At 41.2% G+C, this 26324-nt stretch overlaps 1 protein-coding gene across 1 annotated transcript in view; it reads right to left on the reverse strand.

The window, feature by feature from the left end:
- TLL2 (tolloid like 2) overlaps window positions 1-26324 on the reverse strand; it is a 121352-nt gene that overhangs the window by 42785 nt on the left and 52243 nt on the right. The window contains exons 4-7 of the mRNA XM_072739652.1: window positions 13593-13748; window positions 10819-10936; window positions 6455-6633; window positions 5362-5467 (exon numbers count right to left, since the gene is read on the reverse strand). Of these exons, the coding sequence (XP_072595753.1) occupies window positions 5362-5467; window positions 6455-6633; window positions 10819-10936; window positions 13593-13748 (559 nt within the window). The remainder of the gene's footprint in view (window positions 1-5361; window positions 5468-6454; window positions 6634-10818; window positions 10937-13592; window positions 13749-26324) is intronic.

The raw sequence follows: 26324 nt of genomic DNA on the forward strand, positions 1-26324 counted from the left end.
TCTCCCAAATCCCATCAGATGGTTTCCCCTCTTAAAAGTTTTCTTGAGCCCTTTTTACCCCTCCCATCTTGAGTTATTCATTCCCTTCTCTGGGCTACCTCTGGGCCTTATTTGTCTAGTCTCTTCTTCTCACACTCCATTGTCTTTTTTGAAGAATGAAGGTATTTGTCTTCTCTGCTAAATAGTAAGTTCCTCAAGCAGAGAGATTGAGACCTTCATCTCTATGCCTTCAGACACTGGAGCATAACAGGTCAAGAAATGCTTTTTGAATTAAATTATGCAACCAAGGTAGGGGAGTATCTTCAAAATATCTTGGAAAGTAACGTATACTCAAAGGAAATGTGAAAATGCATGTTACCTGTGTATTAGCTGTACCATCCTTTCTCCTCTTTCTCTCTCTAACTTTTCCTTTCCCCTAAATTCTATAATACCTTGGAAAACATATTATCCTTATTTCTTGCTGGTTACATGTTTTATTATCTTTCTGGTTTTGCATATACTTTTTCCAAATCAGACTTCAAGCTCACTTTTGTTCCAACATAAGCGTGCAGCAGCCTAGATCACCTGCCAATTTCCTTTGAAGCATCTCTATTCTCAAACTTTAGCCACCTGGCCTGACTTCCTCTAATTCCTATTGCCTCATTTCTGGGTCCAGAGGTGGAAACTTTAGTGGAATCCTTGACTTCCCTGCTAACTTTGGCAAGTTTTAAACTACAAGTAATGACTCTCCATAAAATTCTAAATTCAATCACCTACTAAATCTAAAAAGAAACACCTCTGCCCTAACATAAAATGTGTCCATTTGTAATTATTTTGATTCCCCCAAGGAAAGAAATTTTGCTGCACAAAATGTAAAGCTCACCACAATCTCTTAGCAACCCAGGCCTGCTGACCCTGCTGAAGACCACAGCATACAGGTGTCTCTGCCAAGGGCATGCCACGTGGAGAACGTGTGCCCCCACTGAGTGTTCTCAGGACCTTCCTGTGTGCCAGGCCCAGGCCTGGGCACTTCACATGCACCATCTCATTTAGTCCTTGTAACACCCTAGGCCAGTGCCATTCTTATTAGGGTTTCCTCCCCGCAGGCCAGAAAAAGCCTGCAGAGCTTAAGTGACTTTCCCAGAGTACAGAGCTAATAATAGAGTGTCAGCCCTGGAATCTAGGCAGCCCATCTCCCGCATCCTCCTTCCAGGCAGTGTTTTCCACTGCCCAAGAAACAGTTGCCTTTGATGTGTGCTAGATAAATGACAGAGTCAGGAACGTGGGAGACTTCAAAAACTGAAACAGCAGGAACAACATTAGTCCACACTCGGACTGTGTTTTGAGGCTGGAACTCCCTCTCCAACCTGTCCCTGAGCTCCCAGCAAGGCGGTGGGCTCTGGAAGATGTTTATTACAAGAGGCGTCCCTTGCGTGAACTGCTGCAGTGACATCCCTCTTCTGTAGGACAACTTTTAGCCCTGACATTCTGCTAACCTAAGAAAGAGTTTGGCAGATGCTTTAGGGAATAAAGCTGTCAGCTCTGAGCTCTCCAAGCAGAGATGCCCCTGTACCACAGAACTGTCTCCTCAGCTCCTGGACCCTTGCCCAATGGAACCTGCAAAGACATCACTCCCCAACAGCCCAGGTCGAACCAAGGGGGAGGAGGGAAGGACTACAATAAACTAGAAAATGAAGTTGGAAGGAGACAGACCAATTGTAAACACACAGGAAGATTGGGTTTCCCATCAGCAGGAAGAGCATTTGCCTCCAGATGAGCAAATGTTTGTTCTATAGGTCATTTTCTGCTCTTTTACAGACTCAAAGATAATGTGCAGGCTAGCTCCAGGGGATATGTGGCCAGGAGTAATGACATGGAGTTAGGCAGTGCAAAACTTGACAAAAAGTGGGCCAGGAAAGACCATCAGTAAGGATGGCATTGGCAAATGTCCCACTGAACAAAGTAGTTTCCTGAAAATCCATACAGAAAACTGGCAGGAAGGACAATGAAGGCAAATCTACTTGCCACAAAATAGATTTGCCAAAATCGTTCCAAAATCTGGGGCAAGGGCAGGTAAGTAGCCATGGCAAGATTTTAAATGATGAATTGCGCCTCCTACTGTCCATATTCTTGTCCTTGCACCTTGCTCTGGCCAATGGAATGTGGCGCAAGCAATGTCCTGCAAGTTCCAGAGACTGGGTCTTCAGAGTCTTGTAGCCTCTCAGCTTGTCCTGTAAGGACTCTGAGTCCCAATGTAGTGAAGAGTCCAGTCTAGCCCACAGGAGGCTGAGAAGCCCCAGGGAAGAGAACCGAGGGGCCCCAGTGGACAGGTAGCACGACAATCAGACGTGGCACTGGCCATCCCGGACTTCTCAGCCCAGGCATGGTGCCAAATGACTAATGCTGTGGAAATGATCCCAGGCAAAACCAGAAAATAAGCCAGAATGACCTACAGTGTCACACACAAAAAAAACAAGTTTTCGTTGGGAGCCATTAGTTTTGGGGTAGACTGTTGTGTAGCACTAATGACATCATGGTGGCAGAAGAAGTCCACCTCCCTTCAAGGCCTTCAGATGAGCTGCTGTGCTCCTACCTGGCTGCCCATCACACTCATTTGCTGCCCCCTTGCCAATCTCCCTCTGAGGGATTTGGGGTACTCTTGATGAGGAGCTATTGTTTCAGGGAAGCCCATGAACCAAAACTCTAAAACAAAAAGTAAAATCTTGGGGCACCTGGGTGGCTCAGTTAAGTGTCTGACCCTTGAGCTCAGCTCAGGCCTTGATCTTGGGGTTGTGAGTTCAAGTTCCATGCTGGGTTCCACTTAAAAAACAAACAAACAAAAACAAGAAAAGAAATGCTGGTGTCCGAAGACACTGTCTGCACTCCTGCCCTGGCCTCTGTTTTCAGAGCTTTTCAGAGTAGTTGGCACATGGCAGGCACCAGGGAGGCAGTGCAGTTCCTTCAGCCCATTGGAAGTAATGTATCCCCAACACTCCTGCACAGGAGACACCTGTAGATTCTCCTTATAAAGTGACCACCGCATATGTGGGTATGTGGACAGAAATGCAATGAGGATAATGGAAATTTCTTCCCTCACTTAGCCCCCCGCATTGCAGATTTCCCTGTCTCCTCTGATTCATTCATTGATTTATCCATTAAAGAAACATTTATTGGACACCTACTCTGTGCCCTGAGGCACCATGGTAGGTGCTAGAGACTAGAAGAGGATGCCCTCAGAGATCTGAGGCTGGGAGAGGGAGATGTAACAGAAAAATAGGAGTAGATGAATTTATAATAATAATTAACAGATAATTATAAAGCAATATGAAGAGTCATGACAGCTATGGAAATAAGACCCAAGGTACAACTTTCTCACTTGGGGCAACTTGACAGTGGTTCTCTACAAAATCAATATTATGTCTCTACTTTGCAGCCTGCAACCCCGGGGCTGAGATGGTGTGACTACATATTTCCTACACCATTTCCCAAACCCACAAGTCAGCCCAGGCCCCACACCCAAGCATCTGGCTCTGACCTCGGCAGGGTAGGCTCTCATCCTGGCCCCCCTTGTTTCTTGAGACCCCCAGAATAGGTCCTTCAAAGTTCTGTTTCCCACTATGGAAGAAGCCTCGAATGTCCACATGGCAATGAAGGTGACCCTGTCAGTGCCTCACCCATCCGCACCAGATCAAGAAATTACAACAGGAAATGTTCAAGCTGGAAGGGGCTCAGAGAACATCTAGTCCAACCTCTCATCAGGAAACTGATGCCCAGGGAGGTGGAGATTTGACCCAGCACAAAGCTATCCCTGACTACTGTCTATACTTCCCTCAAAAGCACAGTGTGCCAGTGTTAGGACTGGATCCCAGTCTTGGGAATTGACTCTCAATTCAGTGGTCTCTTCATTACATGGTGCCCCTTGTATTCTCTGATAAAGAGCCAGAAGAAGAGTAATGAGAACAGGGTCAGTCAGTCTCATGCCAGTCGTTCAAAGATACTGACTTTGACAAAACTCCACACATTAGAGCTCTAGAGAGATCCCACCTGGGTGCATGCAGGATGGAGATCACAGCTCAGTCATCTGTGCAGCCAGAGGGACAGTACCCCACTCCCCCCGAAACTGAAAATTTGGGATGTTGAGGTCTGGAGATCTCTCCCACAGTTCTGTGACCTCATCAACAGCATGCTTCCAGCAGCCCTACCCAAGAGCCAATGAGCCCTGGGCACACAGATCCCCATTCACTCCCAAGAGCTGTGTGTTTCCTGAAAGAATGGTTTCCTTTGATCTTTATGAACAGAGAGACCCATGAAATGGATTGCTTTCCTCTTTGCTATAACTGCTAAGAAGCACACAGCAGGATTTACTGCCAATCCCACCAAAGCATACATGACTTTATGGCATGTATTCTGAGTAGTCAGTTGGTTCCAAGCTTCAACATAGCTCTCTACCCTTACTCTCCCCTCTCCCATCCTTAAGCTCCCTCATTTGTTTCCTATTTGTCCTGTGTATATACTAGGAACCACTTCAAACCTTTTTTTGAATGATTAAATAGATAAAAAGCCAACAAACTAGTTTTAAGAGGAAACTGAGAGAAAGGAGCCAAGGGAGAAAATATTTACCCTGTGTCTCCTTTAACTCCAGGGTGGAAAGACCTACACAACTGGGACTAGGGGGAGAAAACTTCTTGAAACAAAACATTCATCTGGTCTAGAAGGGCTATATTGGAAATACTTAAAACCCAGTCCAGCATAGCAATAACTCATCAAAACAGGTCCTGACGAGGCCGGCTGTAAATCACCAGTCTGACCAGACTCAGGTGCACCAGCTACCATCGAGCATGACCAGCAGGCAAGGAAACCTGGATCATTGTTCTCACTCCAACCCCAGCTACCTGTGTGCCCTCGAGCTGGCTACAGCCTCATTTTCTTCACCTCGAAAATAAACCCATGATTTATAAGCCTCCCAGCCCTCATATGGTCTAGCTTCCAATAAACCATACCTCTTCAAGAGAACTGGTAAGTGCCACTAGGCTCACATCAAGGACGTGCTTTAGAAGACTCCCCCACCCACTGGAAATTTTACACAGAGCCCCTAAGTTATTATCCTGGCCAACCTCTCGATAATTTCCCCTTTCCAGTTTGTTGCTTGTGACATTAGGGTGTGATGGAACACCGGCTTCACAATGGGATTCAATCTCATTAGCGGGAGCCTGATTAGATTATATTTCACTGCAGCCCAGAGGCCACTGTTATTTCAAGGACAGACAGGCCAACTGTGCGAGGAGCGTGCAGAGACCCACTCTCCGCAGACCTCCAGGAATCTGACCCAAGCCTGCGGCAGGCACAGTGACACACACATGAGGCAGAAGCATAGATTCCAACCTGGAGAAAGTGTTCCGGGCGTAGTGCATGATGCTGTCGAAGTCGTAGATCTCTCCCAGAGAGCTCACTTCCCCAGCTTCCATTTTTAAGAAATTATACTCCTGACCTGTGACACAACACTCTGTTAAGGCCTTTGAATACCAAGGCAGGTACCTGAAAGGAGGCAGAGGGGGAGAAGGAGGGGCCCATAGCAACTTGAGAGCTTGGTCAGCCCAATCAAATAACAGGGCATTGTGGGCATTCTCATTGTTTCCAGCAGACTGGAAATTCGAAACTTCCAACAGCCCTACATTCTCCCAACCCCACCATTTGACCCTTCCCCAAGTGCCACTCGAAACTCTTGTACTAAGTTTGTAGACAGGTTCGTTTTTGATCCGACTGCTCAGAGACTTAAAAAAAAATCAGTAAATAAACCTCTGATCTGGCTACTGAAAGAGTAAAAGAAAAATCAAACAGTTAAGTTCAATCCCAAAGAGTTCACAATTCAGAACCTCGAAAATATTTTAAGGCAACCATATTATTCAACCAGCTACTTTCATGTTCAATATGAACTGCTATATAAAATCATTTAACATGGGAAGGTTTGTTTTTTTTAATCTAGACACTCTATCTGCCTTGGGCCAGAACGTTTCTAGGCAGAAATACTGCTCTGACATGTACTCGTGTCCTAACTGTATTTCAGTTTCAAAAAAGATGTGCTACTGAAAAGTCAGCAAAAGTGACTCTTATAAAGCAACCAAGAGAACTCTTTTTTTTTTTTTTTTTTTTGGCTTCTCAGCTTTGATGCTGCAACAGTGTTCTGGTCCATTCTGTTCCTGTTAGGAAATAGAGTTGGGTTTCATTGTCCTTTACAACATAAAACGTCATTTAGTTTCTGCCATAACCTACAAGCTATAGCAAGAAGACTTCCCAGGAAAGACCACAGATGACAGTGACAGTGCTGGTGACAAATGCATGCACAATAGGGTCGCTGCCTCCCTACTTAACAAATGAGCATGGTCGGCTCCCCGAAACCCCTCTCCTTCACACCTGCCTGACCCAGGAATGCCATCTTGCGGGCCAGTAGCTTCCAGACTCCATACTGGCTCCTTACCTGGTTGGATGTTTTCTCTGATGATGGTGACATGCTGGTCTCTGTCTGGCCGGGTGTGTTCATGCCAGAACCCAACTACATGGCCCAATTCATGTGCCACAATGCCAAACTTGTCACAGTTTTTCCCAATGGATATGGCCTGTGGGCCTCCTCCTCGGCGCCCAACATAGGAACAACAGCTGGATGGTTGCAGAAATACCCAGATCAGCAGGTCAGAGAATAGGGAGAGTCTAATACCCTCCCCAATATATGTGTGCATGCATGTACATACATACATGTATATACACATGTACACACACACACATGTGTACATCTAAAAGAAACACAGACTTTCAGAGCTAAAAGCACTTTCCTTGTCCAAATTCCCTCCCAATACAGAAATTCCCTCCAAAAATGGTTCACCTTTCTGGTGGTCATGGATCCACTTGAGAACCTAAAGAAAGATAAGGGCTAGAGTCCTGGAATAAAGCCCATACCCTTCATGACCTCTGCACCCCCAAGTCTCTGTTGGATCATCTCTGATGACAAGGAAAAAAGATAATGAAAGGAGTCAGCTGAGTAAAGCATGAGGCTTGGTTCCCTTATTGGAGGAGGTTTAGAAATGATTCCCCTTCTGGGCACAATTATTTTTTCGAATAACATTTATTCCTAACATATTATTCTATATTCCTAATAGAGAAAGGTAAAAGAAAGGATATTAAAATGGCCCACAATCCCACCACCTCCAACACCCAGATAACCTCTATCAAACATTTAAAAACATACATGATCAAGGGTGCCTGGGTGGCTCAGTTGGTTAAGTGTCCAACTCTTGGCTGTGGCTCAGGTCGTGATCTCAGGGTCATGAGATCCAGCCCTGAGTTGGACTCTGCACTCAGTATGGAGTCTGCTTGAGATTTTCTCTCTCCCTCTGCCCATCCCCTCCTTCAAATAAATAAATAAGTCTTTTTAAAAATACATGTTCAAATATTGAATATTAAGTCTTTCATCCCTTTTAATCTCTTCATCCAAAGACAACCATTGTTAAGTGTCTTGAGCATCCTTCAGAAAAATTAGATATACATATTTTTAAATTACAAAATGCACTATATACCTTGTCCTTCATTTTTATCTTTCTACTTCCTTAATTTAGAGATCTTTTTATAACAGCACTTATAGACCTCCTTCGTTCTTTCCAAAGTAACATAGTACTAAATTTTAATTAATCAGCCTTTTATTAGTGTACATTTATGCTAATTCTAATTTTTACTATTTAAACAAAGCCTCATGGGAGAGGAAGAGAAATAACAAGAAAAACAAAGAAATGGTTGGATTCTTGTTCATGGCAGGGTAAATACATAGCATTGGGATTGATAGATAAAAGGGTATATGCATTTGAGCTTTCCATAGGTGCTACCACATTTGCTCCCCAAATGTGTCTACTTTTATGCCCACTAATAATATATTAAAAAGCCCTATTTCCCCACAACCTGGCCAACACTGGTTTTATCAAGTTCTTTTTGTTAACTGGATAGGTGAAAAATGGTATTTCACTGTATTGAGGTTGGATAGTTTTCCATGTTTTATATGACATTTGTATTTTTCTTTCTTATGAACTATGTGACCACATCTTCTCTCTATATTCTTTTGGCTTGTCTAACTTTTTACTATTGATATGTAAGAACTCTGTGAATTAAGAAAATGAGTATTTCTGACTATCAAATATATTGAAAATATTTTTTACACGTTAGTTCTCATTTGTTTTTTTTTTTTGTTTAAGTGTTGTTTAAGTTTTGTTTTCACCAGATAGAACTTTAAAATTTCAAGGTATGTAATGTCTTCATTTTCTTATATCCTGCTCAGAAAGGCCATCTCTATGACAAGATTATAAGTAAAATCTATAATTTGACTTTCACTCTAATATTTTTTAAATTTCTTTTTTCTTTTCTTTTCTTTCTCCTTTTAAAAATGTTTACATCTTTGATCCAGCTACAATCATTTGGATGTAAGAAATGAGGAAGGAGCCCAGCTTTATGTTTTTCACAACAAGCCATCTATCCCAGGATTAAAATATCCCAAATGACTAATCCAGCTTTCTCTCACTCATTTAAAATGCTAGCTAAATTTGTGTATAGCCATATTCATTTTTAAACTCTTTTGTTCTGCTCCAAATGGTCTTAATTATTATCATCTTCACTTGCATTTTAAACCCTAGATGTTTGAAAAGACCATCCGACCTCTTCCCAAAATCCCCACCCTACTTCTGTCCCTCTATCCCTGTGCTCTCTGTCTCTGTCTCTCTTTTTCTCTCTCTCTCTACCTCTGTCTCTCTCTCTCTCTCTCTCTCTCTCCTTCTCTCTTGTTTTTTTCTATATGGTCATTTCTCCAGATAAACTCTAGTAGCATTTGTTTAAGTTCTAAAAACACAAACACATATACTCACATATACATAAACATAGATGTTTGAATCAGAATGGCATGCATTTATAGGGTATTTTAGGGAGTTCTGACATCTTTACTATGTTCAGTATCTCCATACCAGGAAAGTGGTATGCATTTCCATTCTTACTTTCTTTTCTTCAAGTTTCCTTAGAATTTTAGCATTTTCTTCCTAGAGGTCTGGCATATATTTGTATTTTTCTTAGGTTTATTCTCAGATATATTATTTATTATGTTTCTAATAAAGTAATATTTTTCCCATTATAAAAGTGAATCAAAGTATTTCATCATAAGGAAAAGTAATTGTTTATTACATTTATAATCCGTCACCTTAACAGGGTCTCCTTTTGTTTCTATTAGTTTCTCAATTGCTTTTCCAAGTTTTTAGACACGTGTCACATTAACTTCAAACAATGCAAACATTGCCTTGTTCCTGCCAATACTTACCGTGTGTGTTTCCTTCTCTTATCTAATTATATTAGCTAGCATTTCCCAAAACATGTAAAATTATTATGGTGATCATGAACATCTTCAACTTGTTCCTAAGTCTAACAGGAATGTTTCTAGAATTATCATTATTGAATCTGATGTGGGCTGTTGGGATACACACACAAACACACACACACACACACACACACACACAGCTTTAGCTATATATCTCTTTAACTTAAAATTGTGGGGCTTTTATTGCCTACATCTTGTAATATTAATCCAGATTTCTTTATGACCTAATAGTTGTACAAACAAAAAATGGAGCTTTTAACTTACTAGGTAATGCAGGGTGTTTATTCTACTTTTTGTTATGATGTCCAGTCTCATTTGCGATCTCTTTGCAATCAGAGAATATGTTGTTAATGTTATTTCTGCCTTTGAGAATCCGTTGAGGTGTTCGTCATGCTTAACAGATGGACAATTCTATAAATGTTCAATACACACTTAAAAGCTGTGTTATCATATTGCAGAATAGGATCCAGAGGATCAACTCTATTAATTATATTTTTTCAATCCTCTACAAATCTCTACTTATTTTTTGGCCAATTTGCCATTGCTTTACTTAGGCTGACAGAAATGAAATAAAGACGATTGCTGCTGATGTTTCTGTCGATTTCCCCTTGAATTCCCTGGGGCTGGTTTTATGACTACGCCGTTTGGTGCATAAAGATTTATGAGGGTCATATTCTCACTGTAGCTTGTACTTTTTCTCATTATAAAGCATCTCACCTTTTTAAAAACTCTTTCTGACTTTAAAAACAAAACAATACAGGAACGAAACTAAAAATGCCTTGTCCATAGCTAAAATTATGATCCCAACATTCTTTTTGTTAGCATTTGCCTATGTGCCTTCTTTCCTTTTACATGAAACCTTCGTGGGTCATATCCTTCAGTAGTCATTTCATGCACACACCATGTAGCTGGGGTGAAGTATCTGAACCAGTATGGGAAACTTTTTCTTTCAGTATGAGAGTACATCACACTTACATTTACTGGCATAACAGGTAAGTTTAGTCACAATCCAGGCATCTTATGCTTTGTTATGTTTTCTGGAGGAAGTCTGTAAGCCCATGAAATCCATAAAATTACATGCAGAATTTTGCATAAATGTTTATCTGTCATGAGGAAGCCCAGAGCTTTGTCAGATTCTCAGTAGGATTGCTGACCTCCAATTGGTTCAGAACCACTTCTCCATATGAAACACCCTCAATTCCTTCAATCACTCTCATGACAGAAGACTCAGACCCGTTGTCTTCCTAGAGTCTTCTTTCTGACCCACCTACTTCATCCTTGGATTATGAGTTTATTGAGGGCAAGGGGAGTTTCTGACAACCCCTAGGCTGCTATTTATGACCGCTCCTTGGAAATATTTCGTTTTCCAGAGAAAATTCAACACTCATGAGCCATCAGATGGCTCTGATTCTGCTGAGATGACCTTGCTTTTGCTTACTTACCCACAAGTCCTATAACTGAACACAATAAAGCTCTCTTCATCAGTCCTTTCTATGAAGGTCACACAGGTGTGTTTCTCCCAATGTCTCATGGCCTGCTTAAAAATGGCCCTCTGGCTTCCTGAAATGACAGAGTAAGTCTCATCACTGCACTGATAGATCCATGCCTCCTTCAGAGGCCGTAAGGCATGGTGACTTACAACAACGCTTGTTCCAATGAGCAAAAGAGCTTTTTGGATGACCCAGAATAGAAATGCACTAGGAATAAGAATTTCCCTTGCTAAGAATATAACTTTCCTGAATTACTAAAACTCAGAGAGTAAGAGTTTATGAATGGAAAAGAGGGTAAAAATAGATTTTCAGGATATCCCAGGCTCTCCAGTGTTTCCTTTGAATGGAAAGTGCTTTTCTAAACTTAAAAAAAAAAATCTTACCCAGATTATTCAATTTGAAAATTTGAGGTTTTTGAAGTAGCTCACCAGCACTGCATTCTGCAGCCTCATTTTATTTTATATCTATAGGAACATGTGCCCATATGCTCTAAAAAGGTTTATTTTCATGTACATTCATGCTACTTTTGCATGGGGGTGCAGTATTTTCTGGTGGATCCTTGAGCCTTATTTTCTACAAAGCCATTGAAAACAGATGAATTTCATACTTTCTCTGAAAGTGTCTTCATATTTCCTTGGCTGGAAATGTATTGAAAAATAGACAGTAAGTAAACTGTCTGGGAGCAAGAACAGAGTAGTTGTAAACTCTGGATGATAGTCAGTAAGTATTCTTTAAAAAAAATCTATCAATCTGAGATAAAGAAGACTATTTTGATTTGCCAGAAACAATGAGAAGGATCTAGAAAAATAGTTGTTTGTGGAGTACAAAGGATGGCTGGGGGTGTCATCTGAGTTCTGCAGTGACCAGGTTGCCAAACACAAACAAAGCAATGGGGAGGCTCCCATCATTGTCTGGAAGACATAGGTGTGGTGTCATATTGTTGTCCCTAAAAATGTAACTACAGAACAAAGAGTAATCTAGCTGTCCTTTTTTCTTTTTTTACATCTTAATATTCTTAGTTCAGATCGTTTGTAGCTCAATCACTCACCAAAATAGCAATCCTATTAATTACAGAATAACAAAAACCACCACGTAAAGAGAGTACTCTATATAAAATTAGTTAACTTTGATGAAGGTTATATAAATCTTTGGTCAGGAAAGCACATCAGATTTGAAAGAGCATAGTTAAGTGCCAGAGAACAAAGGTGAGTAGCTGGTTAAAATTTCAACATTTCACTTCTTTAGGCACACTGCTTTCTCTCCAAATGATGCAGTTCCTTGAGGGCAGGTGAAGTCTTGGTCATTTTTTTATCGCCAGCTTCTAATTAAGTATCCAGCACGAGAAAGCCCTGGGTTAATGGCACGGGAGTGATACTGCAGGGAGAGAGAAGAACGGGTGGGCTGGGGACGCTCCATGCTCTCCGCCAGCTGCTAGGTCCCTGTCATGTACGTCTTCACAGTGCCTTTACTTACTGGTGATGTTCAGTGGCTTCGGGACATCCACCTCATCAACCACCTCTCCCAGAAGTCACAGACCCGCAGAGAGGAGGCAGACTTGCATGGGCTGTCAGAATTGGGAGCCCAGAAGAGGCCACTCTGTGTGGCTTTCTCCCACCCCCCGGGCATTCAACTAACACCGGCCACAGGCCTGCTGTGGGCACAACCGTTGACCATCCACTACTCGGCCCTGTTCTGTTCTCAGTGTTGGAGAATGAAACCAAGATGTTCATTGGTACATTGAACACTGGAATGTTCTCAGTGTAGGAATGAAAACAAGACAGATAAAAGATCCCTGTGCCCATAGCAATTGGGCTGGAGACAAAAACAGGCAGAACAAAAATAAAAGTCGAATCATTTCAGGTAACGGGAAGTATCATAGAGACTAGAAAATGGGGTCCTGGGGATCCCTGGGTGGCTCAGCTGTTTGGTGCCTGCCTTTGACCTGGGGCGTGATCCTGGAGTCCCAGGATCGATTCCCGCATCGGGCTCCCGGCATGGAGCCTGCTTCTCCCTCCTCCTGTGTCTCTGCCTCTCTCTCTCTCTCTCTCTCTCTCTCTTTCTCTCTCTCTCTATCATAAATAAATAAGTAAATCTTTAAGAAAAAAATGGGGTCCTGAAAGCAAGTGGGGGAATCAGGGGTATTGGGGAGGAAAAGAAGGCCTTTCTGGGGACATGTCATCTGATCTGAGATGTCAGCGATAAGAATTAACCATGAGAAGGCCTAGAGAAATAATGTGCTAGGCATGGGGAGGTTAAGTAGCTTGCCCCAGGGTAGACTGCTGGCAAGTGCTGCAGCCAGGACTGGCCAACATCTAATGGCCCACTCCGGCTACCTTGTATAGTTCTGTGGGGGTGGCGGGTGGTGCAGGGTGCCCCACCCCTGCAACGGGGAGAGAAGACAGGTAAGCCAGCACATGTGACTACTCACAGCTTCCTTCTGCCTGGAGGGCTTTGCTCACATACCCACTGTGCAAACCCTGTCTATATTTCAAGACCAGGGTCAAATGTCACCCCCTGCATGAAGCCTTGCGGCCTAGGTGGCCACCTCTGAGGACACAGCCCCAGCAGAAACTGCAATTTCACTAGGCTTAGTGCATGAGCCCTGAAGGCATAATGGAGTATTAGCAGGTAGGACCGCTGGGGCCCAGCATCTGCTCCACCCTACCTGAGTCTTCCTGAGAGACAAAGCACGATGCCCCAGAGGAGGAGGGACTGGGGCTACTGACCAGTGAAGTTCCCACCAATGACGTAGGGGATGACTCCTCCAGGCCATATTCTCTCTGTCCTTGAGGTTGTGGCTCTCCGGACGCGGGGAGAAAAGGTCTTAGCTCTGGCATCTGAGGTCCTGGGGCTGTGCGGAAGCATAACATTCTCCTCACCATCTGCAAGAGAGACACACTACCATTTATTCTGCCTTTAATTCCTTTTTTTTATTTTTAAGATTTTATTTATTTATTCATGAGAGACACAGAAAGAGAGGCAGAGACATAGGCAGAGGGAGAAGCAGGCTCCTCACAGGGAACCCGATATAGGACTCAATCCCAGGACCCCGGGATCATGACCTGAGCCAAAGGCAGACGTTCAACCACTGAGCCACCCAGGTATCCTTGCCTTTAATTCCTTCTGTACATTATGGTTAAGACTATATTATCCATGAATCCACAAAAAGGGGTGCTAAGAACCTATGTTCTAAAGAGGGCATTTGGTCTGCTCAAGGTTTTGAACCTCCTGGTGTTGGTAATGTTGCTGGGCCTATGATGATGGAAGCCTGGAACAAGGCGCTGTGGGCTCCAAGGCAGCCTGAGATGCTCAAAATCAAGTGGGGCCCAATGAGGCATCCTTGGGGACAGAGCTGAGTCAGGGATGTACTCTCTTCTCAGCGCTGGGAACATGTAATGGAACTCACCAAGCCAATCCCATGCCCTGACCAAATGCCCACCAATATTGCAAATGTTGAAAATCATTTAGCCAGTTTGACAAATAAAGTGAACCAGTCTGTGATGCTGGAAAAATAAACCCTGGAAAAAGCAGAGCTTCATAAACTCCCCCAGCTCTTCCAGGCTCTCGGCCCAGCTGGACCTTGAGGAGAGAGATGTGGGAAAGGAAGGGAGGCTCTGTTAAGGTTCTGAGTCCAAGGTGTGCCCTGGAAATAGCAGAGACAGACAAGGTGGTGTAGAATCGTTTCAACCTATGGCACCCAGATAACCAAATCCACACTCATTTTATTCATCATTCAGACAATGGAAGGTTTTGTTTTTAGCCTACCTGCTCAGATTCCCTCATTACTCTCATTTGGAGCATTTTCTCTTTAGTTTCTCTATCTTCTCTCTAAAAATCAGCTTTTGATTTTGTTGATCTTACTCATTTTTCATTATTTCATTAATTTTATTTTATTACTTCCTTCCATTTTCACTTATTTTATTGATGTCCTTTCCGTCTTCTCTTTTTTTAAAAAAGAAAAACTACAGATACAATTCGCACACCATCATAGACATGCTTTTAAAGCATATGGTTTAGTGATTTTTAGTATATTCACAAAGATGTGCAACCATCACCACTATAGAACTCCACGACATTTTCATCACCCCAAAAGAAACCTAGTAGCAGTCATACCCCATTTCTACCCCCAGCCCCAGTCCTTGGCCACCAGTAATCCACTTTCTGTTTCTATGGATTTGCCTATTCTAAACATTTTCATATCAATGGAATCATGCAATACGTGGCACTTTGTGTCTGGTTTCTTTTACCTAGCATGCTTTCAAGGTTCATCCATGTTGTAGCATGTATTAGTACTCTGTTACATTTTATGGCTGAATAATATTCCATTGCATGGATATATCACATTTTGTTTATCCATTTCTCAGCTGATGGACATTTTTGGCTTTTTGGCTATCACGAATAATACTATTATGAACATTAATGTACACATTTTTGTGCGGACACATGTTTTCAGTTCTCTTGGGTATATGCCATAGACTGGAATTGTTGGATCATACAGTAATTCTATATTTAATTTTTTGAAGAACTAGCAGACTGTTTTCCAAAGCAGCTGCACCATTTTACATTCCCATCAGCAACGTATCAGGGTTCCCATGTTCCACATACTTGTCAACACTCTGTTATTGTCAAGCCTGTTGATTGTAGCCATCCTAATGGGTGTGAGGTAGCATCTCTTTGTGGTTTTGATTTGCATTTCCCTAATGAACCAAACATCTCTTCATGTTATTAGTCATTTGCATATCCTCTTTGGAGAAATGTCTATTCAAATCCTTTGTCTATTCCTTAATTGGGTTGTCTTTTTACTGTTATAATTACTCTTTATATATTCTGCATACTAGACCCTTATCAGACATATGATTTACAAATATTTTCTTATTCTATAGGTTGTTTTCTCATTTTTACAATAGTATCCCTTGAAGCATAAAAGTTCTAAATTTTGATGAAGTCCAATTTTCCAATTTATCCACATTTTCTTTTGTTTCTTATGCTTTTTGTACCATACTTCAGTAATTACAGCCTAATCCAACCTCACAATGATTTATATCTATGTTTCTATCTATAGTTCTATAGTTTTGGTGCTTATATTTAAGTCTTTAATCATTTTGAATTAATTTTTGTATATAGTGTGAGGTAGGGGTCTAGTTTTATTCTATTGCTGTGGATATCTAGTTTTTCTAGCACCATTTGTTGAAAAGCTAAGTTTTTCCCCTATAGAATTGTCTTGGTACTCTTGTAACAAATTAGTTAGCCATCCTCTTATGGCTTCTTGAGTTGAATGTTTGGTACATAATTTTCAATTTTTCTTATATCCTATTAACATGCTAAGACTACAATTTCTCGGAGTTCTTCTTTATCAGCATTCCATCATGTGACATGTACATTTCAATGTTAGTCAGTGATACATCCTATTAGCTCCACTTAAGTTTTCTTCTTTGAACTTTGAATTATTTAGAGACGTGATTTTTAATTTCTAAGTATTTGTTTTTCTGTGCGTGTTACTGATTCCTAACATTGTTTTATGTCCCAAGGACCCATTCTCCAAGGCAGGGGTCAGCAAACTTTTCCTGTAAAAGGGCAATCGATAGTAAATATTTTAAGTTTTGTGGTTAATATGTTCTCTGTTGCAACCAAACAGTTCTGCCACTATAGTGCGATGGCAGCCATTGACAATATGTAAATGAATGGATATGGCTGTGTTCCAATAACAGTTTATTTGCAAAAACAGATGGCAGGCTGGATTTGGCCTCCTGGCCATAGATGACTAGCCCATGCTCCCAGGTATCAATTCTTTGGTATTCTGAATCTTCCTTTGCAGCCCAGTACGTGATTTAGTTTTTATAAATGTTCCATATGTCTTTGGGATAATGTGCATCCATTTCCGTAATTGATGGTTAAAGGGTGCTACATATGTTATTCACATATTCTATCTTACAACTATTTTAGGTCTTTGGTGTATCAGTTACTGAGAAAAGTGCTTTAAACAACCCTGACAATTAAGATTTTGGATTGTCATTTTCTCCTTTATTCTTAATTTCTGCTTTGTATTGTTCAAAGCTATGTTGTTTAAGTAATACATGCAAAGGACTGTTAAATGCTCCCACTGAATTATTTCTTTCACCATTAATGGCCTTCTTTTATATCTAATAATGTTCATCCATAATAAAGATTATTTTGATATTAATATTACTATTATCAGTTTTATTTTGATTAATGTTTGCCACATAGAGCTTTTTTTCCACTCATTTTTTAAAAGATTTTACTTATTAAAGAGAAAGCAAATGAGAGAGAGAGAGAGAGAGAGAGAGAGCATGAGCGGAGGGGAGGGGCAGAGGGAGAGGGAGAAGCAGACTCCTTGTTAAGCAGGGAGCCCAACTCGGGGCTTGATCTCAGGGCTCAGGGTTCATGACCTGAGCCAAAGGCAGACGCTTAACCAACTGAGCTACCCAGGCGCCACCCACTCCTCCCTGTGTGTGTGTGTGTGTGTGTGTGTGTGTGTGTGTGTGTGTAGTTCTATGGGATTTTATCACCTGTATATGTTTGTGTATCCACCACCACATTCAAGATACTGAACAGCTGCATTACCATAAGGATCCTTTATGTTGGCCTTTTATAATCATATCCACATCCCTGCCCCTCTCCTCTCGTCCATCCTTAAACTCTCAAGGATCTGTTCTTCATTTAGATAATTTTGTCTTTTGAAGAACATTATGTAAATGGAATTTTATAGCATATCACCTTTGGGAATTAGCTTTTCTTACTTGCACAATTCCTTAGAGATTCATCTGAGTTGTTTTATGAATCAATAGTTTCCTTTTATTGCTGAGTAGTATTCCATGGTATGCATGTGCCACCATTTGTTTAACCATTCACCTAGGAAAAGATATCTGGGTTGTTTCCTGATATTACAAATAAAGCTGTTACAAGCACTGATACACAAGTGTTTGTGCGAAGATAAGCTTTCATTTCTCTGAGATGAATACCCAAGAGTGGAATTACTGGGTTGTATGGTACATGAGTTGATTTCTGGGTTCTCTATTTTGTTCCATTGATCTATGTGTTTCTCCCTCTGCTAATATGACATTGACTTGATTACCATAATTACATAGTAAGCTTTAGTATCTGGGAGAGTGATTACTGCCAGGTTATACTCTTTTTCCATGATTGTCTTAGTTATGTTTCCATGTAAATTTTATGTCTGTTCATATAGATTTTAGAATAAGGTTGTCTACACTTACAAGAAAAAGAGATGCTGGGATTTTTATAGGAATTACATTAAATCTGTAGATCAATTTGGAGATAACCGGCATCTTTACCATATTCAGTCTTCCAATCCCTAGACATAGTATATCTCTCCATTTATGTGGGTCTTTATTGATTTCTTTCATCAGTCTTGTATAATTTTTAGTATACAAATATTGTACATGTTTTTTTAAGTGTATAGGTATTTCATTTTCTTTGAGCGCTTATAAATGGTATCGTGTTTTAAATTTTTATTTCTGCACGATTATTGTAAGTATATAGAAATGTAGGCATTTGGGGGTTTTGGCCTTGTATCTGCCATCTTGCTAAGTTCACTTATTAGTTCTAGGATTCTTTTTTAATTTCTTGGGATCTTCTAAATAAACAAGTCATTTGGAAATAGAAACAGTTTTATTTTTTCCTTTCCAATGTTTATGCCTTTAATTTCTTCTTCTTGCCTCATTGCAGTATCTATAACTTCCAGAACTATATGGAATAAGAGCATGAAAGCAGACATCCTTGTCTTGTTCCTGGTTTGGGGGAAGTAATTAGTCTTTCACTATTAAGATGTAAACTGTAGGGGATCCCTGGGTGGCGCAGCAGTTTGGTGCCTGCCTTTGGCCCAGGGCGCGATCCTGGAGACCCGGGATCGAACCCCACGTCGGGCTCCCGGTGCATGGAGCCTGCTTCTCCCTCTGCCTGTGTGTCTGCCTCTCTCTCTCTGACTATCATAAATAAATTAAAAAAAAAAAAAAAAACAAGATGTAAACTGTAGGTTTTTGGCAGATGCTCATTATCAAGTTAAGATATATTCTCTCTATTCCTAAATTCTGTGTTTTTACTGTAAATGTTAGCTTTTGTTAGATGCTTTTTATGCATCAGTTGATGTGACCATGGGATTTTTCCTTTTTAACTTGTTGTTAAGGTAAGGTTATATTGATTGATTTTCAAATGTTGAACCAGCCTTTCATACCTGGAATAAATTCCACTTGATTATGGTGTATAATTATTTTTTATACATTGATAGTTTTGATTTGCTAATATTTTCTGGGGGATTTCTGCATATAATCATAATTAGATTTTAGGTATATCTGTTATAAACATCAAATACCTACATTTTTTCCCTTATTGTTCAATCTGAGAATCTAACAGATGAATTATGCTTATTTTATAACTGACATACCTGGGCTTATCTCCTCCTTTGTGTGTATGTGTGTATTATTTGCTATTTTTCTCTTTGCTTTTTTATCCTCCTTTACTGCTTTCTGTAGGATTAAGATATTTTTCTATATTTACTTTTTATTTCCATTATCTCCTTTCTATTCTTTAGTATTGATTTTAATTTTTAACATTCGTACTGGGCTTAACAAGTACAGAGAATTAGCAAATTACAAGATGGCTCTGAAGAAATCAGTACCTCCATTCTCATTCTGAGAATACAAGGATCTTAAAGTATTTTAATTTATAAACAGACCTGATTTTTCATGTAATTGTTTACTTGCTTTTAAGACCCCAAATTAGTCACTATTATCAATGATCTGTTTGTTTGCAATACAGATTTATATCTACCTTCACATTACCATTTCCTTGCTTACTGCCATTTCTTGCACCCCAAATCTCCCTCTTGGAAATGTATCTTTTATTATTCTTTCATGATGACAATAAACTCTCAGTTTATTTTATCCTCACTCTCTTTCATCTTCGCTCAATTTATTTTATCCACACTGTGAAAACTAAGTTTAGCTAGGAATGTACAGAATTCTAAGTTGACAGATATTTTTCCCTCAGCACTTCAAAGATAGTATTTCAGTGTCTTTTGGTCTTCATTGTTACCAATAGAAGGTATCCTTATAGTTTAATGGTATATTCCTTCACCTGTTATCTGTCTTATCTTTTGTTCTGTTCTCCTTCTTTTGTTCTTTGTCTTTAGTATTCCTCAGCATCTTTATAATTGTCTACAGGTGGATTTGTATGAATTCTCTGCTTGGGACAGTATAATTCTTCAACTGTGGAAAATCCTACTTCCTCACCTGTTTGACCACTGCATTCTCTTTCCCAGTTTCTCTATGAAAGTTCTCTCATCTTCAAGAATTTCTATTGATTACACACTTAACAGTGTCTTTTTATCTATTTTGTCCCTTTACCTTCTTCCATGTTTTCTTTATCTCTCAGTGGAGAAATAGGTGTGTTTTCCTCAGATCTATTTTCTACTTCACTAATCCTCTCTTCAGTTATGTTCAATATGCTATTTATCCCATTCCGGTTTCAATAATATAGTTATCATTTCTAAAAGCCCTAGCTAGTGGCTTCTAAATCTGTTATTGTTTTTTCTTCCCTACTATAGTTTCAAATTCTTCCATTGGCTCTTTTGTTATACATACTTATTTTATCTCCTTCAGATCATTCTATTATTCCTGTATCTTTGGGTACTAAATCTCCAATTTATTGTTTCTGCTGACTCTCCTCTATGGATTAACTTTTTGCATTTCTAATGTTTCTATTTAAAGCTTATTTTTAGGGATTATCACTCCTTTCTAAAGGAGCCCCAAATGCCATCAATTATGAGTGTGACCCTATTTTTTGTTTTTGGGGGGCTCTTGGGATTCTAGGGTCTTAGATCAATTTTTATGTTAATTTCTAAGTTTAGAGTTTCCATATTTAGGAAATGTAATTGGAGAACTTATACCTATATGGGGGACAGGCTTTCAGATTCAGTTTCTTATATATATATATATATATATATATATATATTTTTTTTTTTTTTTTTTTTTTTTTTTTTACATACATGTAGATTAAAACCCAGGGAAGATAGCCAAGATTTCTTGCTACTCCTCTTAGCCACTAGGTAGAGTTTTTCCTCTCTCTCTCTCTCTCTCTCTCTCTCTCTTTAATGAGTATGAAGCCCTTTGAGGGTGTTCCTTTTACGCAAGATCTCAGCATTCACTTCTTGCTTCACATGGGACCAAAGCCCTATCTCCTGTATTTATAGGCATGAAGACATCAGCCTCCTGTCCCTTAAATCCCAGCCCAATTTTAATGCCCTCTGCACATTCTTGCCACCACCTGAAGCTTAATTCTATGAATTTGTATTCCCTATTCTCTCTTGATTATGGAAGTCTCCCTGTCTATCCTTTGATCTTAACTCTGTATCTTTTATTTGGGATGGTGGGAAGGTTATATATTATTTTCAGCAGTTCTGTTTTTGTATAGGGGTTCCTACTAATGCAGTTGGTCATATAAATAAGAAGGCTGTCATGTAATACATTTTTAAACATGAAAATAATTGTTTTACTGGCAGAATTTCTAGATCAGAAGTCATACACCTGCAATTCTTGGGATAAGCCCAACCCACAGATGTGCTTTGCTTGGCCTGGACGCTTTTGGCTCACACTGTGTTTTTTGTTGTTGTTGTGTTTTAATACCACTTTAGAAGCCAACTTTTAAAAATCATGGGATTTCACATAAGAATCCAGATTTTCTAGTTTTTCTTTAAAGACAGAAAGATGTGGCAACATTGGGCCCATCTTCCATCATTTCCAACCCACTAAGAGTTCAGTAGTACCTGCTGGCCATAGCCAAGGTACATGTTTTCCTGATTGTTGGAATCCTCTACTTCCCATTGTCTTATCTAGCCCACTTCACCCATTGACATTAGCTGCTGGGCTCTCCAGATATTCTAATTGGCCATCCCAACCCTAGGCTACAAATTGCCTCCAAGTGCATTCAAATGTGAGTTGCCCCCATGGGTAGGGAACTCCCTGGGAGCAGCAACTGTGGCTGGCCTGTTCATCCTTCTAGTCATGCCCAGCACAGTGCCTGGTTGGTGGTAAGCATTCACTGCTTTTGTATTTTGAATGAATTAATTAAAGAATGGATGAGTTATTCTAAAAATAAACAGCCCAACAGTCCAAACAATTTTGTGGCAGAAACCCTCCAAAATATTGGCAGCCCTAACACCTTTAATGTTTAAATCCTGAGAATCCTCACATCTTAAGTAATCACAGGCAGCGATGTAGCAAGTGGAAGTTTGTTATTCATTTCCCATAGGGTTTTCAACAAGTCTCTTAATTTTCTTCTGCCGCCAACTTTCCTTTGGAGAATGGGCAGAAATAGTTCTCTATTCAAGGGACCAACACTAAGATACTGTGTGTTTTTCAGACAAGCTGTGCTATATATACATGTGACCCAGTATTGCTAGGGCCAGTATGCAGCCGAGTCAGCATGGGAAAATCTTAAGTGCACCTGGAAAGAGACTAGGGTGTAATTTTCCAGAGATGCGTTATTGAATGACAGCTTCCCCCTCGGTCCAGTGAGAAATTTAATTTGCCGAGGACTCAACACAGGAAGCATTTGCCGATTAAAAATATGTCTAAACAGATGTTCTGCTTAGCCTGGAAGAAGGATCTTAATGCAACTGTCATTATTGGATTTTCTTGGATTACTACTATCTGGAATCAGAGTCCACATAGAAGGATGTATTTATTTATTATGGCCAAGAGTCCTACATTTGAAGAGGAGCTCAGGGGCATTTGAAAGGATTTAACACACTGGCGGGGGGGCGGGGGGTGCAGGCTGGGGGATGAAGTCCATTTCCATTCTCTGACTCTGGGAGCAGACCCTATCCTCAGTGAAAAAGCAGAGCAGCCATAGCTATTCAAGGTCTCATCTCCAGCTGAAGGCACAAGCGTGTCCTCAATAGAACCAGGCCTACCCCAGCCTTCTCAAGTGAGGAACTGGGAATTTTCCATGATTCAATTGGTCACTCCCACACTGGAAGCAAACATTCTGACAGTCTAGCCATCTGCATTACCCCCACCCCAGGGTGGTGGGCAAAATCGCAGCTTGCCTGTGAACCTTGAAAGACTAAAGAATAGCCCCTCCATGAAAGCGGAGGCTGGATTATTCTATGTGATGGTTTTCAAACCCAGCTGCACATGTGAATCAGCTGGGGAGCTTTTTAAAAATTCTGGTGTCCGCCCCCTGCCCTGAAATTGCAACTCAATCAAACGTGAGTAGAGTCCAGGCATGTGAGTTTTTAAAGCTCTCAGGTAGTTTAAAAGCACAGGGACATTTGAGAACCACTGTTATTGCCCAAAGGTTAACAGCAGGGGGTTTAAGATCCGGAGACTTAGGCTCAAGATAAACGCTGCCATTTGCTTACTTGTGTGGCCTGGGATAAGCTATTCTTCTTGCCTTCTGAATCTTCCTTCCTGCTGCATGCTCGTGTTGGAGACACTGAACCAGATAATGATTGTCAAACACCTGCCATGGTAAGGGCTCCATGTGAGCTCCAGTAATTGCTAGCAAGTCCACATATGAGGACAGCCTGGAAAGAATGCCTAAAGTTAGGTCCAGTGGTTCCACCCAGATACACCGACATTGGTGACGTTCGAGGATTCAGGTGCTGAGTAGCTCTGTTTGTACCCAAGTTTGCGGTCTCTGGTAAAACAAGATTCCATTGTGATTCCTACAGCACAAAGCCCTTAGGAACTGTTACTGGGAGTGAAAGGTCCATTCTCTCCTATGCATATGGTTCTGGAAGTCGGGCTCTATCGAACAGTCACAGCTTCATTGGAGGAGCGGTTACACACTCCATTTCATTAATCCTATTAGCAGCCCTGAAATGCATGCTGAGCGCTCATCTCCAGGGGAGGGAGACTCTTCAGACCAAATGGTCTGCCAGGGCAATGCTGAGCGAGCAATTCTATGAGCTCCCCAGCCTTTCCCAAAGCTGGGAGCACAAATCCCTCTGGTCAGGGCTGAGGGGAGCCACATAAAGCCAGGAAATAAAACCGCTGCTGAAGCCAAGGGGCCAGAGTGGAGGGGCTTCCCTCAGATCCTTTCTCCTGCTTGGGCGGTCTCTTTTTCTAGGGGTGGTGGGAGGGGGTCAGGTCATGATTAAAAGGGAATCTGAGATTGACACAATTTGTCTTATCTTTAATTTAAACAAAAACAAGAGGCACCCATGCTGGCGCCTGACAAGGCCCTGGAGAGGTGAATCAGATCGAGGGAAGGCTGGAGGGATGGACTAGAACAGCCTGCCCTCGGCTCACCTCTGAGGATGCCAAGGGTCTCCTTCGTCATCAGGCTTGCCCAGGATGCTTAAGGCCCTGCCCATCTGCTGCTACAATATGGAGTGGAGAGACTGGCTTCGCCTTAACATTATCCTCTTCCAAAAAACCAGGGTCGGGGGCAGCCCAGGTGGCTCAGCGGTTTGGCGCCTGCCTTCGGCCCAGGGCGTGATCCTGGAGACCCGGATCGAGTCCCACGTTGGGCTCCCTGCATGGAGCCTGCTTCTCCCTCTGCCTGCGTCTCTGCCTCCCCCTCTCTCTGTGTTTCTCATGAGTAAATAAATAAATAAATATTAAAAAAAAAACAAAAAAAACAGGGACATTGGAGGGTCTGCAGACTACAGATTTAGACCCTGTTAGGGATATGAGGCATGGTGGCTGGGGGCGTGCATTCACTGTCCTCCTTAAAAAGTCCCCCAAAAATCTCTTGTTGCAGTGTGGGTATCATGCACAAGCCAACATACCCGAGGCAGAATGTTAATGAGCTGCAGCCCCCTTATTTCTTCCGGTCTCCCTTAATTGTGTTTCTGTGCAGCTGTTGAACAGCTGTGGAATCCCAGTCCAGAGGTGGATGATACACTTCCAATGCTGGATAATATTGTTCTTGGAGGTGGAGGTAGAGAGGAAAAAGTGGAGTAGCTACATTCGTCCAGCACCTCTTAAATTCCAGACACTTGGCTGTGCACTTTGCATAAATATTATTTCTAATTCTCTCCAAACCTCATATGAACACTTATATGAGGTCCTAGCTACTAAGTGACTAAGCTGGGGTGCAAACCCAAGTGTGTCTGACTGTCTAGGTTTTTTCAGTTGAATCATTTTATACCAACAGATTAGTAAATACTAAGAACCCTGACATGTCTATTGCTGGTTGGCAGGTAAGATGCAGAGAAAAGGCAGGATCTGGTCTCTAAATACAGCCACAGCTCTTATCCTTGTGAGCTCATGCTGTTTTTCACATTAAGGAGTGGAATCTATTTTCTTCTTGCAGTTGGGCAGGACTTTTGGCTTGTTTGACCAATAGAATGTGGCGGAAGTAGCATTCTGGGTACTCTGAGTTCAAGCCTTAAGTGGACTGGTGGCTTCTGCTTCTTCCCTCTGAGAAGCCAGCTGCCATACTGTAAAAAAAATCTCGGTTTAGACAGCTAAATGGAAATCCATGTGGAGAGAAGAGCCACATGGAGGCACATGTGATTAGAACTTTTTTTGGACCACCCAGGGCCACCCAGGCCAGTCAAGTGAGTGACCCAGCTGATGTCAGCCAAAGAAACACCCCACAGAGCCCAGTCAACCCACAGAATCATGAAAGATAAGAAATCACTGTAGTCATTAGGTTCGGGAGAGGTCTTATGCAACAATAAATCACTTAGGAACAAAAAAAAAAATCAGGCGTGGCATCTATATCACTGCAGTGATAGCAAACCCCTCTAGTTTCATCCTCACACCCACCCTATGCTCCATTGTTAGCACTAAGTGCTGGTCATCTGTGGCCAAAATGAAGTGCCACTGAGATGACCAGTTGTCTGGGGAGTCTAAGAAAGCACAAGCCAAAATACTTTGAAAAAGCAAAGCAGGAAACCACAGATTTTAAAGGAAGCCCTGCACATGGTCCCAGCAACATGCTATGAGATAGAGAAATGAATGCACATTTATCAAAAGCAGGGGGGAGGAGGTGGGTGCATGGGAGCTAATGAATTTGCCCTTCTCTAAAAGAGGCCAAATTGATAAGAGGGGGATCAGCAACCCAACAGAAAAATAAGCAAAAGATAGGAAGAGGCAAATTACAGAAGTATACCCCTAAATCACTGGCAAAGGCAGGAAAAGATGCTCAAAGTCATCAGCAGTCAGGGAAATCCAAATTAAGTAATAATACACTACTGTTTACATTATTAAAAACACTAATAGCACCTCGTGCTAGAGAGGATATGGTGAAAGGGGCACATTCATAAGTTGCTATGGAAATGTGAATGGCTTTGCCCTTTGAAGCCCATTTTAGCAACACCTGTTAAAAACATCCCAAGCGTGTGAGGATCTACGTTCAGGAATGTCTACTGTAGCATTGCTCGTGATGACAAAAACTTGAAATGAGGTGAATGTTAATTGATAAGGGAATCATTGGATCAATTATGGTCCATCCATGCCAGGAAT

The sequence above is a fragment of the Vulpes vulpes genome, chromosome 15 (assembly GCF_048418805.1).
Source record: "Vulpes vulpes isolate BD-2025 chromosome 15, VulVul3, whole genome shotgun sequence".
NCBI classification, from domain to species: Eukaryota; Metazoa; Chordata; class Mammalia; order Carnivora; family Canidae; genus Vulpes; species Vulpes vulpes.